This window comes from Oncorhynchus masou, chromosome 15 (assembly GCF_036934945.1).
Source record: "Oncorhynchus masou masou isolate Uvic2021 chromosome 15, UVic_Omas_1.1, whole genome shotgun sequence".
NCBI classification, from domain to species: Eukaryota; Metazoa; Chordata; class Actinopteri; order Salmoniformes; family Salmonidae; genus Oncorhynchus; species Oncorhynchus masou.
The window spans coordinates 40,618,683-40,636,880 of NC_088226.1; the positions used below are offsets into that span (position 1 = coordinate 40,618,683).

Below are 18,198 nucleotides of genomic sequence, written 5' to 3' on the forward strand. Positions count from 1 at the left end.
TGGAAGCCCGACCAGCCAGCTGAGGCACCCCCGGTACCTGGGCCTGACGTCACCAACCCCAACAAAAAACAAAAAACTCCCAGATGCATTCTGTAAGGACAGATGCTGGGAGATGAGAAGCAAGTACAGGGAGTGAGGATTAATGGATAAACGGACATACAGTTGAAGTCGGACGTTTACATACACTTATTGTGGGAAGGCTACTCGAAACAAACGTTTGACAGAAGTTAACCAATTTAAAGGCAATGCTACCAAATACTAATTGAGTGTATGTAAACTTCTAACCCACTGGGAATGTGATGAAATAAATAAATAAATCATTCTCTCTACTATTATTCTGACATTTAACATTCTTAAAATAAAGTGGTGATCCTTATGGCAGAGAATTTTTACTAGGATTAAATTCCAGAAATTGTGAAAAACTGAGTTGAAATGTATTTGGCTAAGGTGCATGTAAACTTCCAACTGTATAACAAAACATAGAACAGCATCTGGAAGAACAGCGTCTGGACAGGCGGATCAAAACCATGGACAGGGGTAACAAAATGACATAAATGCAGACATGGGGAAGAAACTGAGGAAGTGACAGATATAGGAGAGGCAATCAATTAAGTCATAGAGTCCAGGTGAGTCCCATGAAGTGCTCATGCGCGTAATGATGGTGACAGGTGTGCGTAATGATGGGCCGCCTGGCGCCCTCGAGAGCCAGAGAGGGGGAGTGGGGGAGAAGTGACATCAGTAACATAAAAAGTTGTGAATAACTTAATTCTTTGCCCTTGGTGAACTTTTCCAATGTGTTTGCAATGAGCACGGTAAAAACCTGTGGGTATGCATAAAACAGGGACACAAGGAACCAACTTGAGTTGAATCATGGAAAATTGCCTTTGAGAACCTGATTTTGGCTGGTGGAATAGAGGCTAATTGATTTTTTTCTGCCGAACATTATTCTCTAAAAGACAATGGGGGTTGAGTTTGATATGACATCAGCCCTGTTTGCTTTGTAGTAGTAGAACAAATAGGCAGTGCACTAAATAGGAGATAGAGTGCCATTTGAGACGCAGCCATAGACTGCATAGCATCCTGTTGATAGGGGAATTTCCTACACTCTGGATGACAGTAACCAACGAGGTGTCTATTTCCCGTATGCACAGTATGTCTACAAGTCTGCATATGTACCACCAGCATATAACAACTCTCTCCACTTCACCAAGCCTGCATCCCAAATGGCACCCTATTCCCTATATAGTGCATTGCTTTTTACCAGAGCCCTATAGGGAGTATACAATCACCCAGGAGAAAAGAAAAGATACAGAAAAATAAACACCCCCCACAGAGAATAGACAAAACATTGACATAACAAGAACAGGCATCAACAGGTTAGGCTGAGCCTTTCACTAACTGGTTGGCTGGGTAGGTGCTCTATTTTTCCAGTGAGGAAGTAGTTGGTTGGCATTTGTCAGTTTCCAGACAGTGAATAGATCCATGTGGAGTATTTGTATAGCTAGACCAGGCTCGCTGTGGAGAGGAGTGGGTGAACTTGACCAGAGAGCAGACCTGGTTGTGTAGCTGTAGAGTGGGTTAGTTTATACTAGTCTTTAGCGCTTGACCAGAGAGCAGTGAGGGAAATGATAGATTAGAATAGATACTTTATGGACAGGTGGATGGCCCCCACTGTTAGCACTGACCCGCTCGCCAGGCAAGGAGGGCTCTTACCTCTCACATATAGGTTGGCTGGAGCCGAGTAGCGGGTCCCGGCGCTGTTGACCGCCACACACTCATACTTTCCCTGGTCCGACTCCTCGCTGTTTTCTATTTGGAGAGCTCCTGAAGGGAGAGGACACACTGTCAAGGCTCAGAGTCCACTCAGATGGATACATGGTTTGCATATCAAATGGCACCCTATTCCCTACATAGTGCACTATTTTTGACCAGAGCCGTATTCATCCTGGTCAAATGTAGTGCACTATATAGGGAGTAGGGTGACATTTAGGACAGAATGCAGTTAATGCACACTGAAATGTGTGTTCAGACTTACACTACTTCAAACTCACACACACACGCACACACACACACACACACACACACACACACACACACACACACACACACACACACACACACACCTTGCCTAAACAAAAATACAAATAACCAAGCCGAATTTTCATACACGTACAGTATATATCAGAACAACTGACATTTTGAAAACAGACCCATCCAGCAGACAGACATTTTGGCAACATTGAGAAAGACCAAAGCATAGACAGGTAAGAGGACATTACACTTCTTATTAGGGACCTAAATACTGCAGAAACGATGCAATATCAAGTTTCATGAAGTACCCATAAGTGGTAATTAAGGAACTATAGCTCAGCCTGACGTTACAGTAAGACTGGATAGAGGAGAAAAGCAAATCAAGTAAGAAAAATACATACAGTAATTTAAAAGTGAGGAATTCTAAACCTGCTGTTTCATAAACAAGAAAACCTATCTTTATCTTCTCACCTATCAATACTAAAGTCAAATACAGGCCTAAGCCATTCTGTGAGTAATGACAATGTCAGTACAGAGAGATGGGAATCCCTAAGAGTTCTGATGTACTTCAACGATCTCTTCATCACTCTGCCAAAGCTTCAGCCTTCAGCCTCACAGATTAACTAGCCACAAATCACTAATCAATTCTGCTTTGTTCACCACTGATTAGTTCTTATCACCTGCTCTACTGTTAGTGACAGTGGGGACGGCGACCATTTTTCAAACAGTGAGGAAACAAATGAGTTCAAACAGACTAGGGGAGTGAAAGACTCTTTTATTCCTACTCTTGTCGACAGTCCTCTTTGGCCGACCCTGTTTAAAACGGATAAAACATCAAGACTGGATCAGGAACATAACACTTACCTCAGTGATCACGTGGTTTATCATTTTCTTTGACCATTTACCAAAGCATTTTCCTTTATGCAATGAACAATTTTCATATACAGTCGACTCTGGATCGATTTTGACAGACAACATGACTGCGTGTCTGGTGTTCATGTACAGGGATGCTCTTGATCGTGATGTTACACACATCATGCAGTTTGAGATCAGTGGCGGAATATTAATAGAAAATAAATGTGAGAATATATTTCAGAAAAGGAATCTGAAATGCATCATATGGGATGAGTTTGTCACACAACTGCTGATAACATTTGGACATAGAAGAAAAAAGTGTGTGGTGACATCCATGTGAATCTGGAGTTAGGTGAGATGGATGGGCGCCCAGCGATATCTTCATCCAGCAGCCACCATGTTACGTCAATCATCTAGAGGATTCTGCCTGAGATGTGTATCCTGCTGCTACAAACGTCACATATACACAGACAAGCCTCCGATTGGCTCATTCATACCCCCTCTCACCTGTAACTACCCCCACACACACACACACACACACACACACACACCACACACACACACACACACACACACACACACACACACACACACACACACACACACACACACACACACACACACACACACACACACACACACACACACACACACACACAGAGCCCAACTCAGGTAAGACTTTCTTCGATGTACAGTTCTCTTTCCAAGCTCTTAGCTTTCTCCCTCTAGCCTTAATTTCTAGTGATCAACGCTTGGTGTAGGCTAGGGCAATCCTGTTTCCGATGCGCGGAGAGCAGAGGAATGCAGCAGTGGCTGGTTATTGCCTCATAGTTACATCTGGAAAAGGATAATATGTATTATCCTTTTCCATTCCTCTTTAATTGGATCTTGTGGAACAGTACATTACTTTTGTCAAGGGCCCATTGGGCTCCGGTCAAAAGTAACGCAATATAGCGAATAAGGTGCCATTTGGAACACGTTTCCTTTCAGCACTTTTTCATGGCAGTGAGACCCCTTGATGAGATGAGATGTTTTTTTATCTCTGGAGAGAGACGACGAGGTGAGCAGCAGTCAAATTGGGAAGTTCCTACTGACCCAATCACCAAAGCCTGCTCTCGATTTTCTCCCTTGTATAAAATGAGCCAGAGGTATAAGACAACTTCTCAGTCAGAGAGATGGTCTGCTTCCCCAATGGCACCCTATTCATAGTGCACTACTTTTTGACCAGGGCACTATGTAGGAAATAGGGTGCCATTTGAGGCGCAGACATGGAGATTTTAGGACCCTCAATAAAGAGTGTAGCTGGCTGCCAGATGCTCCACTCTCACTCTGCCCAAAGAAGTTGAATCTTTAATAATGCAATCTAGTACCTCTTCCTCCTTCCTGCCTCTGACTACAGCCTCTCAGGACAGTGCTCAGATAGGGGTCATCGTTGACCACCTCTAAAACACATCACAGACTACTAATCATAGCAGGTGTCAATCCCGCCATACGTTGGGAATGGAAATACAGTAATGTCAGGCTCATTGCGAGGAGTCTAGGAATATAAAAACTGAAAGAGTGGTCAAGAGATCACGATCCACGCTCAGGATAGAGCTGCCATTCAAAATATTAATCATATGTTTTGTTAATCTACAGTTTAAGCAGGTCCATCTTTCTCTGAGGTTACAGTTTTCTTAGGTGAACGTTAAGACGGTTTAATTTGAGTGGGATGTGGAGTAAGGATTTTGTAGATCCGTTATTTGACGTTTGTGTTTTTAGAGGTGCCATTGACCAGACAGACTGACAAAGGGTCATGTACTGATGTGGAGAAGGAGTCAGGGCCCAGAGAGAGAGTGAGACAACTGGTGATGAGGACATTGTGAGGTGAAAGGAGGAGGGAATGGAGGAGGATAATGAGGAGGAGGACAGGAAGGATGACGTGAGTGGACAGTTTTTTGTGTACCCAGCATTCTTACCTCTGATTGGTGTACCACCTGGAGAGGTAATTTGAATGCAAATAAGATTAGAGAGAAGCATTAGTACAAAGATGAAAGAAAGAATAAAGAGAAGAAACCTGAGTATGAAGAAGAACTTGAGTATTGAATTCCAGAAGCTATTTCTCCCTCAACACGTTCATAAAAAAAATAGCTTTTTACATTTCTGGATATTACACAATTTTGTGTTTTGTTGTGTTGGGTGAGAGTACCAGAGTGGTAACCCAACTAAGGGGCAAGATTCTACTTCTGCTCTGCACTTGCCTACTGTGTGCTATAATCCGGACTCTTTATGTTGTGTACACCTGGATATTTGTTTTCTCCCCATCATTTTTTATGCTGTACACCTGGCTATTTGTGCTACTGAGCTGCGGGTCTGCTATGATTGCAAAGCTACTTATTCTCCCCACCTGCTTGTTCGTGTTAACACCTGGCCATCAACATCAACCTTGAATAGTGATCCGCCGTTCACCCAAAACAGGCCTGTTTCTGGCTGTTACCTAAGACATTCTGATAAGGTCTACAGACTAACTCTAGACAGGTTAACTAATCTGGGCTGTTCAGCTTCCTGTCGTAACGAGGTTAACACCAACACAGGCTACAACAGTATCTGATGTAATACTAAGAAACCTGTGCCCTGGAATACAATAGCCTAAGTTGTGATATTGCTGCTGCATTGTGAGAGAAAGTCTTAGGTGGGTGCAGTGTTATTCATTTTTTTGTGGACCACCCTCTAACTAATTAGCTGCATAAATAATGTATTGTTTGATTTCATTGATTATTCTTGTAGTTGTTAGTACTGGGTCATTTGGGCATATTTAGTCATATGCGACAAATTTTGGAGGAGTCGGTTTGGTTCCTATTCAGATACACACGATCTGGATAATAAATCCAAACCCGTATCCACTCATTAAACAGGAGCATAGAGGTGGAGGAGAGGGGTTGAGAATAGAGGACGGAGAGCCCCCTAAAAGCTGTGTGTCCCATGTTGATGAGGTCATCAGCAGCTTAAAGAGGACTGGGTCTACGCTGAGACCTGCCAGGACAGACATACAGCCTCCATGTACTGAGCCCAGGTTGGTTTTAGTTCAGTATGAATATCACATGCTTTGTCCATGACAGATTTCAGTGTAGCAGGTACTAGGTAAATTGTGAAAAATAATAGTACTTTATTATGTTTTCGCAATATCCTGGATACAGTAGGCAGGTATTCATTTTCCTATATGTTGAAGAAATACATTGGGGTTAATGCACAACAATAACCTATTACCGTGGATTTAATTAGTCCATGCTCTGCCTTCACAAGGACATCATATTATGGCCGTATATATTTAACACATTTTATCATGTCATCATTATCCATATACATATTCATAATAATTCAAGGATGGCATAATACAACTCAGCTAATTATGTTACTAGCAGGCTGCAGTGGAGAGAATCACCAACCACCTAGGCTGTGTCCCTAATGACCCTCTATTTCCTATATAGTGTACTACATTTGAATAAAGCCCCTTTCAAAAATATTGCACTATAAAGGGAATGAGGTGCACTATAAAGAGGAAAAGGTGACATTTGGGATCCAACCTTGGTGAGTCAGGAGGACCCAGAAGAGTTTGAGTGACTACTCCACGCACAGAGTCGTGGCCTGGTGCACCTGCTACTCCAGGAGTATTTACCAGAAAGGATAGAGGTTTAGCCACTTCAAGAGACACTAATCCTCCTCCTCTTCCACTCCTACTCCTCTCCCACACCTCTCTTCCTCCCTATCAGATCCCCAGGACAGCAGAGGAGGAGTGTCAGGATGAGTGTCTGTTTGCTTTTTGTGTGGCCTGCATTGTAAACAGTGTTGATCGATGTCAGGGGCCAGACTTCCTGGTTCGGACAAGCCTATCGGTAATTACCGGTAGACAATGACATGTTTAAGACTGCATCCCAAATGTCACCCTATGTAGGGAATAGCATGCCATTTGGGATCCAGGCCTTAGTAGACGGGGGATAGAGCTCTGAGCTTCATTTGACGCAAAGGACACATACTGACTTGTCTTTCATTTGCTACCAGAGTGCAAAGGTCTCAAATGGAAAATTTTGGCTATTAGCATTCCTTGATGGATAAAAGGTCCTATAATAGGGATACTAATTTATGAGCAAATGTAATCTCACGAGCGCGTAATGAATTGTATTGGAACAAATAAATTGCTTGAATGTCAAGTTGACCTCTGACAGACATTTAGCGAACGGGCAGCACTTAAAAAATAAGAGATAAAAGAGACATGCCCATTTGGGCTTGACTGCAGTGGGATTATTGGGCATCCCAAATGGTACACTTTTCCCTACATAGTGCCCTACTTTTGACCAGAACCCAGGGCTCTGGTCAAAAGTAGTGCACTATGATGGGAATAAGGTTACAGTTAGGAATGCAGCCGATGTGTGACGAGGAAGCAAGCCAGCGCTATGAACCAAATTGAAGAAAATTGCTGTGCTGTCATGTTAATAATACATCATGGCGGGAGGATCTGTCTTCACCTGAGGCCTCTGCAGCTGAAGCCTGCCTGGGGAAATCCTCCAGCTTCCACGGGCTTCAAAGCTACACATAGCCTGTGTCCCAAATGGCATCCTATTCTCTTTATATCCCTTTATAGTGCACTGCTTTTGACCAGAGCCCTATAGAGCTCTATACAGGGGATACGGTGCCATTTACAATGCAGACCAGAGATATCCTACAGCTTCTCTCAGCCTTTCCTCTCTCTGTGTCTGTGGATAGGAGCCAGAGGTGAAACACTGAAATTATACCTCTGTTTCTATATTATATTCTATGCTGCCAGAGCTGGGGTTCAAGAGTTAATGCCCATCTGGAATGCTTTTGGAGGTTGCATTGATGCTAAGGGTTTAGGGAGTAGGGACCCAGACTCCAACATATTTGTGAACTGTTTCCCCCTAAAAACTGACTGTAGGGAGGGGCCTAGGCCTATATAGGCCTATAGTACAAAGGTATGAAGTACAGAGCCGAACAGCGTTGCTGCGCCTGCCTTACTGACTAAATAAGTGCTTGGAAACAGGCCACCATTCTGAGTTGTACTGAGCCTTGTGGTTAGTTATAATTTTAAGACGAATGGCTGCCTGCATCTGGTACTGAAGGCACCACAGGCACAGAACAGCAGCAGCAATCCCTTTCAGGAGCCACTGAGGGAATTACAAAGCTGTATGCAGTTAAATGAATGTAGAAAAACATTTATTCACAACTTTAAGGAGTGATTTGGCAATTACATTTTAAATGTAAAAAATACATTCTACACAAATAAATGTATATTCTCATCCTTGTTCAACACAGCGTTGGAATATATATTGAATTTCAGTGATTTTATTGGGTGTGTTTGACATGGTGCAAAATACTGTGTGTGTGTGTGTGTTTCTCAGAAATAACCATGTACAGTATGTGGAGACCGTGCGGAGACTCTGTACCTGAGCGGAGCTGTTTGATTCTTCCGTTGCTGCTGTTGATATCTACAGGGAGGAAGTCCTTGAACCAGGAGATCTCTGGGTCGGGGTTGCCACTGGCAGCACACAGCATGGTGGCTGTACGGGTCCGCTCTACAACCTTCAGCTGGGGTCCCATATCTATGGTGGGGAACCCATGGGGAATCTGGTCCTCTGGAGACACAGAGAGACAGTGGTGGTTAGTGTATATGATATACTGTATATAAGGTAAGTGGACCCTGACACGAGTGAACATAGATTGCTGGTCATCCCTGGTATAAAAATGTTGAAAAACACTGAACGAAGGCACCAGTCATCCATTAAATGCATTCTCTCTCACACACACACACACGCACACACACAGCCTGTGACTTCTATCCTTCACATCTTGATATGTGAGACCACCCCATCAGTCATGGTCTGTGCTCTCCTCTGTGATTGGCCTGTTCATCCCACAGCCTTGAGCTGCAGTGAGGTGGTTGCCTTTAAAACACTGTGAAATACATCCCCAATGTAAATATCGCTAGGCCAAGGCATGACTAATCCACCTATGGAATTTCTCGTCATGGATCTGTGGAGAGTGAGGCCGGAGTGCGAGACGCAATTTCACTCTGGATGAATTGCATTCAGATAGAGAGGGTCTCCTGCTTTCCCAGGTATGATCATCTGGAAGGATAAGTGTGGTCAAATGCCAGCCTCTGCCAAATTCTGCATAAAAAGGTAACACAATCAATGCCTGAAATCACTTTCTATGCTTCCCTCCTTCTCCCTTGTGTGTGAAAAGAGGAAATACACCCCATATCCAGGTACTCTGGAAAAGGAAAGCTATGAAGGAAATAAGTTGGAAGGACCTTGAAATAACTGACGCAGAAGCTTAGGATATCTACAGTATATACTGTAAGTAAACTGGTGAAGACAGGACCAGGACAAGGATCAGTACCAGGCATAAACTTTTTTGTTGTTGTACTTTTACCCCTTTTTAATGATATCCAATCGGACGTTACAGTCTTGTCCCATCGCTGCAACTCCCGTACGGACTTGGGAGAGGCGAAGGTTGAGAGCAAAGTGTCCTCCGAAACAGACCCCGCCGAGCCACAGAGTTTCTTGACACACTGCTCGCTCATCCCGGAAGCCAGCCTCACCAATGTGTCAGAGGAAACACCGTACAACTGGCAACCGAAGTCAGCGTGCAACTGGCAACCGAAGTCAGCGTGCATGCGCCCGGCCCGCCACAAGGAGTTACTAGAGCGCGATGGGATAAGGACATCCTAGCCAGCCAAACCCTTCCCTAACCCGGATGACCCAGGGCCAATTGTGTGCCGCCTTACGGGTCTCCTGGTTGTGGCTAGCTGCGACACAGCCCGGGATCAAACCCGGATCTGTACTGATGCCTCTAGCACTGTGATGCAGTGCCTGCTGCGCCACTCGGGAGGTTCAAGCTTCATGTTTTTATTGAAACCTGTTTAATTCGCTGTGTTTTGCTCGAATCCTGCCCCTTTGCCAAGTTTGTTGCCGTTACAGTAATTAACAGGCTTCAATGGGACAAGCTAGAGTACAGTAACTTGAACGCTTGATGGATAAGTGACATTGCAAAAGACATCGGCAACCGTGACAGACAGCAGTCAAGCCTGCATTGATATTGATGAGCAAGGGGATGTGACAGCAGTATATGCGTCCCAAATCACACCCTATCTCCTATGTAGTGCAGTACTTTTGGCCAGAACTGTGTGGTACCCGGTGAAAAGTAGTGCACTATAAAGGGAATGGGGTACCATTTGGGGACGCATGCCACTACCTGTTGTTACCCTTGTTTGACAGTAACCTGAGGCAGTGTGAACAATGGTGACACTGTGATTCTGTCAATACCAGGTACTACAGAGGGGAAAGTCAATAGCAGGTAGTGTAAAGAGGGGGTAATTTCTTAGGATGAGGGTGTCTATTAGTCCTGCAAAGAAACAGAATGGGAAAGGGAAGGGAAAGGGGATACCGAGTCAGTTGGACAACTGAATCCATTTAATGTGTCTTCTGCATTTAACCCAACCCCCCTGAATCAGAGCAGAAAACCTCAAGTGTGAAAGGACAATAATTGTGTCCCCATTGGCACCCTATTTCCTTTATAGTGCCCTACCTTTGGCCAGAAACCTATGAGTCATTTTTGGTTAACTTGGGATGCACACAATGATGCAAACGTCTGGCTCAGAAGAGTAAAGAAGAGTTCAGAGAGACACTGGGAAACCCTCTAATAAAGAGACGGGCTGTGAAAGGGAGGTGGGATCCCATGGAGAGAAAGAGACACATGAACCCTGAGAACTCTGAGGAGGGGCTGGCTGGCTATGGGAAACAACTGTCATATGAATCAGGGGACTGAAGAAAGGGGTTAGCTGGCTGGCTGGCAGTTTGGCAGACTGTCGTGCTGATTGTAACTGGGAAACACCTACCGTAGCCTATCACTGTTGCTCCTCCCTGGGCTCTGAGGCTCTGACTTAGGTAAGAAATGCCTGTTCTCTCCCCTCTCACACAATAAGAGCTGGAGCTCCATGAGTTGTCGTCTCCATACCCACTTTGAAAGAAGTTCATTGTCGACTGGCGAGGACGCCTGGAGGTTCTGTGAGGCACCATTCACCCCGAGGAAGCCGTTGTCTTTTCAGTGTCTCACTAAGAGATGGCATACTGTAATAGTACCCCAAGGGGAGCTGGGGATGTGCCCTGGTCTTTATCAATATGGAGGAGAGGGAGGAAAGAGGGTAACGCAGCCTTCTTAGAATGCCATTGCAAATGATTTAAACAGTGTCAAATCCCATTCTTGCTGTCTTACCATCTCTGTCTCTGCTCCCATACCATACTTGGGAGAGAAAGGGGTCCTGTGTGGCTCAGTCGGTAGAGCATGGCGCTTGCAACGCCAAGCGTCGTGGGTTCGATTCCCACTGGGGCCACCCATATGTAAAAAATATGTAAAAAAGTAGTGGCCCCATATGTAAAAAAGTAGTGGCCCCAGCCGACTTGTAAGTCGCTTTGGACAAAAGCGTCTGCTAAATGGGATATATTATTATTATTATTATTATTATTATTTTATATATTAGAAAAAAGTAATTCACATGCCCCGCATGCTTCAGCAACTAATCCCATAGGTTCCTTTACTGTCGCGGTCTTAGGGGAATACTGACTGTCGGCTTTGCGGTCTGTAGGAAACAAAATCTACACTCCGCTGATCCTCATCACTGAGGACCCACAAGGGTGCATGCTCAGCCCCCTCCTGTACTCCCTGTTCACCCATCACTGCGTGGCCATGCATGCCTCCAACTCAATCATTAAGCTTGCAGACGACACAACAGTAGGGGGCTTGATTACCAACAACGACGAGACAGACTACAGGGAGGAGGTGAGGGCACTCAGAGTGTGGTGTCAGAAAAACAACTCAACGTCAACAAAACAAAGGAAATGATCGGTGACCTCAGGAAACAGCAGAGGGAGCAAGACATCTGCCATTTCCAGCTACAATAGTCATTTACAACACTAACAATGTCTACATTGTATTTCGGATCAATTTAATGTTATTTTAATGGACAAAAAAAGTTTCTCTTTAAAAAACAAGGACATTTCTAAGTGACCCTACACTTTTGAACGGTAGTGTACGTTATTCCAGCAGCAGACTATGATTGTTAATGTCAAAAGTTGTACAGAAGTCTAAGACAGCCCCCACAATAATTTATCATCAATTTCTTTTATTGTCAATCATCAGTCATTTGTGCAAGTGCTGTGCTTGTTGAGTGTCCTTGCCTATAAGCGTACTGAAAGTCTGTGAAATTGTATCTGGTCAAACACCATTTTCCCAGAAGTTTACTAAGGGTTGGTAATAGGCTGATTGGTCGGCTATTTGAGCCAGCAAAGGGGGCTTTACTATTCTTGGGTAGCGGAATTACTTTAGCTTCCCTCCAGGCCTGAGGGCACACACTTTCTAGTAGGCTTAACTTGAAGATGTGGAAAATAGGAGTGGCAATATTGTCCGCTATTATCCTCAGTTATTTTCCATCCAGATTGTCAGACCCCGGAAGCTTGTCAGTGCTGATGGACAACAATAATTTTTTTCACCTCTTCCACACTGACTTTACGGAATTCAAAAGTACAATTCTTGTCTTTCATAATTTGGTCTGATATACTTGGATGTGTAGTGTCAGCATTTGTTGCTGGCATGTCATCTCTAAGTTTGCTTATCTTGCCAATGAAAAAGTCATTAAAGTAGTTGGCAATATCAGTGAGTTTTGTGATAAATGAGCCATCTGATTCAATGAATGATGGAGCCGAGTTGGCTTTTTTCCCCAAAATGTCATTTAAGGTGCTCCAAATCGTTTTACTATCATTCTTTATGTAGTTTATCTTTGTTTCATAATATAGTATATTTTAATGTTATTTTGCTTAGTCACATGATTTCTCAATTTGCAATACGTTTGCCAATCCGTTGGGCTGCCAGACTTACTTGCCATACATTTTTCCTCATCCCTCTCAACCCATAAAATTCTTCAATTCCTCATCAATCCAAGGGGATTTAACAGTTTTCACAGTCATTTTCTTAATGAGTGCGTGCTTATTAGTAACTGGAATAGGCAATTTCAGAAATGTGTCAAGTGCAGCGTCTGGTTGCTCCTCATTACACACCACAGACCAGCAAATATTATTTACATAATCAACATATGAATCACTACAAAACGTATTGTATGACCTCTTACATATTAGGCCCGGCCTTTGGAACTTTAGTTTTCCTAGATATGGCTATTATATCGTGATCACTACATCCTATGGATTTGGATACTGCTTTAAATCAAATTTCTGCAGGATTAGTAAACATGTGATCAATACGTGTTGATGATTTCATTCCTGTGCTGTTTGTCAATACTCCGGTAGGTTGACTGACAATCTGATTCAGGTTGCAGGCACTGGTTACAGTTTGAAGATTTGTCTTGAGTGGACAGCTTGATGAGAGCCGGTCAATATTTAAATCACCCAGAGAATATACTTCTCTGTTGATATCACATATATTATCAAGTATTTCACACATATTATCCAGATACTGACTGTTAGCACTTGGTGGTCTATAGCAGCTTCACACAAGAATGGGCTTTAGGTGAGGCAGATGAACCTGTAGTCATATTACTTCAACAGTATTTAACATTAGATCGTCTCTAAGCTTTATATGAACGTGGTTCTTTATACAGACCGCAACACCACCCCCGTTGGCATTTCTGTCTTTTCTGTAAATGTTATAACCATGTATTGCTACCTCTGTATCATCAAAGGTATTATCTTAGTGAGTTTCAGAGATACTCAGAATATGAATGTCATCTGCTACAAGCAAGTTATTGACTACATGGACCTTGTTTCTCAGGCTGCATATGTTAATATGGCTATTTGAAGAACTTTTCTGGGTTGCTTGATTGTTTGTAATGCTTTACTGGGAACCTTATCAGAAGTAGACTTGCTCATGTTATTTGTATTGGAGCTGAGAGGCCTTCCAACTATGGCACACCGCCTCAGTGCTAACAGTGTAACTCTGGTTCATAGGCTCATGATTACTGCATGCAACAGATGTATTCAGGGAAATTAGGGGGACATAAATTAAGCTACTTACATTGTGTCTGCCAACACCCCTAGAATAATGTACATTGGATGCAGCATTATGAGGACTCATTGTCACAATGGTAGGGATTAACTGAGCTGGTCTTGGGTCATTGATAAGTCATTGTTTCAACGCTGCCTTGAAATGTGTGGACAGAGTCCAGGAGCCAAGAAGATTTGGATGGACTCTGTCATTCCTGTAGAGTATCTTCTGTTTCCAGAAAGTTATCTATACAAGTGACTCCAGCAGAGCTACAGTAATCTTTTAGCCAGATGTGTAATGCCAGTAGACTGCTGAATCTTTCACACCCACGGTCCAACGATGGTACTGGACCTGAAATGATTGGCTGTTTTTTGGAGTCTTTTAATGCTAAAATTAGTTCTTTAAAATTGACTTTCAGATGTTCCGAAACTAGCCCTCCTGATGTCATTTGACCTCACATGGACTACGACAGTGTCAGCTCCCGGCATCTGTCATAGAACAGTCAGTGGCAGCCTTGTGATATCCTGTACTCGTGCTCCTGGGTAGCACAGGGTTTTTGCCTTGTGAACTAAGATGTTTCTCACCATAGAGCTGCCTGTGATGACAGCTGGCGATGTTAAATGGCAGCCTCACTGAATGATGAGGGTGGGAGCTCCGAGGATTTGAACCCGAGGTAGAAGCCACTGGAGAGGGAGACAGGACAGAGGACGAAGACGTAGGTACTTCCGGATCCGATCTTGAATGGGAAGCCCCAAAGGAAGAAGGCGCTGGGACCTCTGGATCCAGGGCGGAAAAGCCGTTTCTGGTCTGTGTCAGGTCGGGCTCAACATCTCCAAGGACACCCCCGTTGCCAGAGGATGCTTGCTTCAACTTCCATGGCGAGTGACGCATCTCCATGGTTGGTTGGTTGGTTGGGTCGAGAACAGCTTCATTCTCCAGGGAAGGGGGAGACACCTTCGGGGATGGTACCCTGCTGAGCACCGGCCAGTCGGCTGTGGAGAGCCGACACGGCAGCGACACTTCTACTAGACCAGAGCGGTGTCCGAATACTGAGGTGGAAGAAAAAGGAAAAGTAGGCGGGTGTGGATTCCCCAGTAGCTTGTGTAGGTTTGCTACTTCCTTGCTAATATGGTAAACAATATTTAATGGAATGGGTTAACGTTAGTATAAGAGCAGCATAAATGTATAGTGTAGAACAGTCCTGGACTGCAATAGAACACCCAGTCCACTTCTACTGTCTGTGACTACACATAACTTAGCAACAGTGATTGATCATTGTCATACAGATACTACTTTGCCATCCTGAACATGACACGTCAGCAACACTTCCCAAACTACCAGACAATTACACCCTTGTCACTGCACCCTGACCCATAGTCAGGTGAGGCCTGGTTGGTTGGTCTCTCTGAGAGAGAGAAGCTTTGTTTGAAATGGTACCCTATTCACTAGATTGTGTACTACTTTTTCTGACCAAACCACCACATAAATGAAAAGGATGCCATTTCAGACACAGCCAGAGTCTGACCTCAGTGTAATGGCTGGTGGTTGAGACATGTGATGCTCAGGGCATGCTGCGAGAGAGGAGCAGAGAGAGCCTCTCCACACTGAGACTATTGTTCTCTACAATGCTGCTGTGACAAGGTGTTTGGCACAGGTTACAGCCACACATTCCTCTTGTAATGCACCAGCCTGTTTCGTCAAGAGCACACAGAAACACAATCAGCCCAGATGAAGACAGGCCCGGGGGGGACAAGAGGATGGGGAGGTAGGAGGGATGTGGACGGAAGTTTGAGGTGGAGAGTGGTAGAGACACACAGAGCTACAGGTACACAGTACAAAATAATTATTGTGATTCAGCACACGGCGAGTTAAAATTAAAACTTTCCTAGTGTACAGTGTCTTCGGAAAGTGTTCAGACCCCTTGACTTTTTCCAAATTTTGTTACGTTACAGCCTTATTCTAAAATTGATTAAATTGTTTTTTCCCTCTCGTCAATCGACACACAATACCCATAATGACAAAGCAAAGACAGGTTTTTAGAAATGTTTGCTGAAATGTCACATTTACATACAGTGCCTTGCGAAAGTATTCGGCCCCCTTGAACTTTGCGACCTTTTGCCACATTTCAGGCTTCAAACATAAAGATATAAAACTGTATTTTTTTGCGAAGAATCAACAACAAGTGGGACACAATCATGAAGTGGAACGACATTTATTGGATATTTCAAACTTTTTTAACAAATCAAAAACTGAAAAATTGGGCTTGCAAAATGATTCAGCCCCCTGAAGTTAATACTTTGTAGCGCCAACTTTTGCTGCGATTACAGCTGTAAGTCGCTTGGGGTATGTCTCTATCAGTTTTGCACATCGAGAGACTGAATTTTTTTCCAATTCCTCCTTGAAAAACAGCTCGAGCTCAGTGAGGTTGGATGGAGAGTATTTGTGAACAGCAGTTTTCAGTTCTTTCCACAGATTCTCGATTGGATTCAGGTCTGGACTTTGACTTGGCCATTCTAACACCTGGATATGTTTATTTTTGAACCATTCCATTGTAGATTTTGCATTATGTTTTGGATCATTGTCTTGTTGGAAGACAAATCTCCGTCCCAGTCTCATGTCTTTTGCAGACTCCATCAGGTTTTCTTCCAGAATGGTCCTGTATTTGGCTCCATCCATCTTCTCATCAATTTTAACCATCTTCCCTGTCCCTGCTGAAGAAAAGCAGGCCCAAACCATGATGCTGCCACCACCATGTTTGACAGTGGGGATGGTGTGTTCAGGGTTATGAGCTGTGTTGCTTTTACGCCAAACATAACGTTTTGCATTGTTGCCAAAAAGTTAAATTTTGGTTTCATCTGACCAGAGCACCTTCTTCCACATGTTTGGTGTGTCTCCCAGGTGGCTTGTGGAAAACGTTAAACCACACTCTTTATGTATATCTTTAAGAAATGGCTTTCTTCTTGCCACTCTTCCATAAAGGCCAGATTTGTGCAATATACGACTGATTGTTGTCCTATGGACAGAGTCTCCCACCTCAGCTGTAGATCTCTGCAGTTCATCCAGAGTGATCATGGGCCTCTTGGCTGCATCTCTGATCAGTCTTCTCCTTGTATGTGCTGAAAGTTTAGAGGGACGGCCAGGTCTTGGTAGATTTGCAGTGGTCTGATACTCCTTCCATTTCAATATTATCGCTTGCACAGTGCTCCTTGGGATGTTTAAAGGTTGGGAAATCTTTTTGTATCCAAATCCGGCTTTAAACTTCTTCACAACAGTATCTCGGACCTGCCTGGTGTGTTCCTTGTTCTTCATGATGCTCTCTGCGCTTTTAACGGACCTCTGAGACTATCACAGTGCAGGTGCATTTATACGGGGACTTGATTACACACAGGTGGATTGTATTTATCATTAGTCATTTAGGTCAATATTGGATCATTCAGAGATCCCTACTGAACTTCTGGAGAGAGTTTGCTGCACTGAAAGTAAAGGGGCTGAATAATTTTGCACGCCCAATTTTTCAGTTTTTGATTTGTTAAAAAAGTTTGAAATATCCAATAAATGTCGATCCACTTCATGATTGTGTCCCACTTGTTGTTGATTCTTCACAAAAAATACAGTTTTATATCTTTATGTTTGAAGCCTGAAATGTGGCAAAAGGTCGCAAAGTTCATGGGGGCCGAATACTTTCGCAAGGCACTGTAAGTATTCAGACACTTTACTCAGTACTTTGTTGAAACAGCTTTGGTAGCAATTACAGCAACAAGTCTTTTATGATATGACGCTACAAACTGGGCACACCTGTATTTGGGGAGTTTCTCAAATTCTTCTCTGCAGATCCTCTCAAGCTCTGTCAGGTTGGATAGGGAGAGTTGCAGCACAGCTATTTTCAGGTCTCTCCACAGATGTTTGATCGGGTTCAAGACGAGGCACTGGCTGGTTAACTCAGAGACATTCAGAGACTTGTCCTGAAGCCACTCCTGCGTTGTCTTGGCTGTGTGCTTAGGGTTGTTGTCCTGTTGGAAGGAGAACCTTTGCCTCCGTCTGAGGTCCTGAGCGCTCTGGAGCAGGTTTTCTTCAAGGATCTCTCTGACTTTGCTCTGTTCATCTTTGCCTCAATCCTGACTAGTCTCCCAGTCCCTGCCGCTGAAAAACATCCCCACAGCATGATGCTGTCACCAACATGCCTCACCGTAGGGATGGTGCCAGGTTTTCTCCAGACATGACGCTTGGCATTCATGCCAAAGAGTTCAATCATGGTTTCATCAGACC

General features: G+C 43.8%; 1 protein-coding gene and 1 non-coding gene across 2 annotated transcripts in view; one reads left to right on the forward strand and one right to left on the reverse strand.

The window, feature by feature from the left end:
- LOC135556249 (receptor-type tyrosine-protein phosphatase F-like) overlaps positions 1-18,198 on the reverse strand; it is a 426,619-nt gene that overhangs the window by 135,724 nt on the left and 272,697 nt on the right. Inside the window, exons 6-8 of the mRNA XM_064989280.1 lie at positions 8,325-8,513; positions 4,845-4,862; positions 1,714-1,824 (exon numbers count right to left, since the gene is read on the reverse strand). Coding sequence (XP_064845352.1) covers positions 1,714-1,824; positions 4,845-4,862; positions 8,325-8,513 — 318 coding nt within the window. The remainder of the gene's footprint in view (positions 1-1,713; positions 1,825-4,844; positions 4,863-8,324; positions 8,514-18,198) is intronic.
- trnaa-ugc (transfer RNA alanine (anticodon UGC)) lies at positions 11,197-11,272 on the forward strand. The gene has a single exon. It is a non-coding gene; the product is annotated as a tRNA-Ala (tRNA).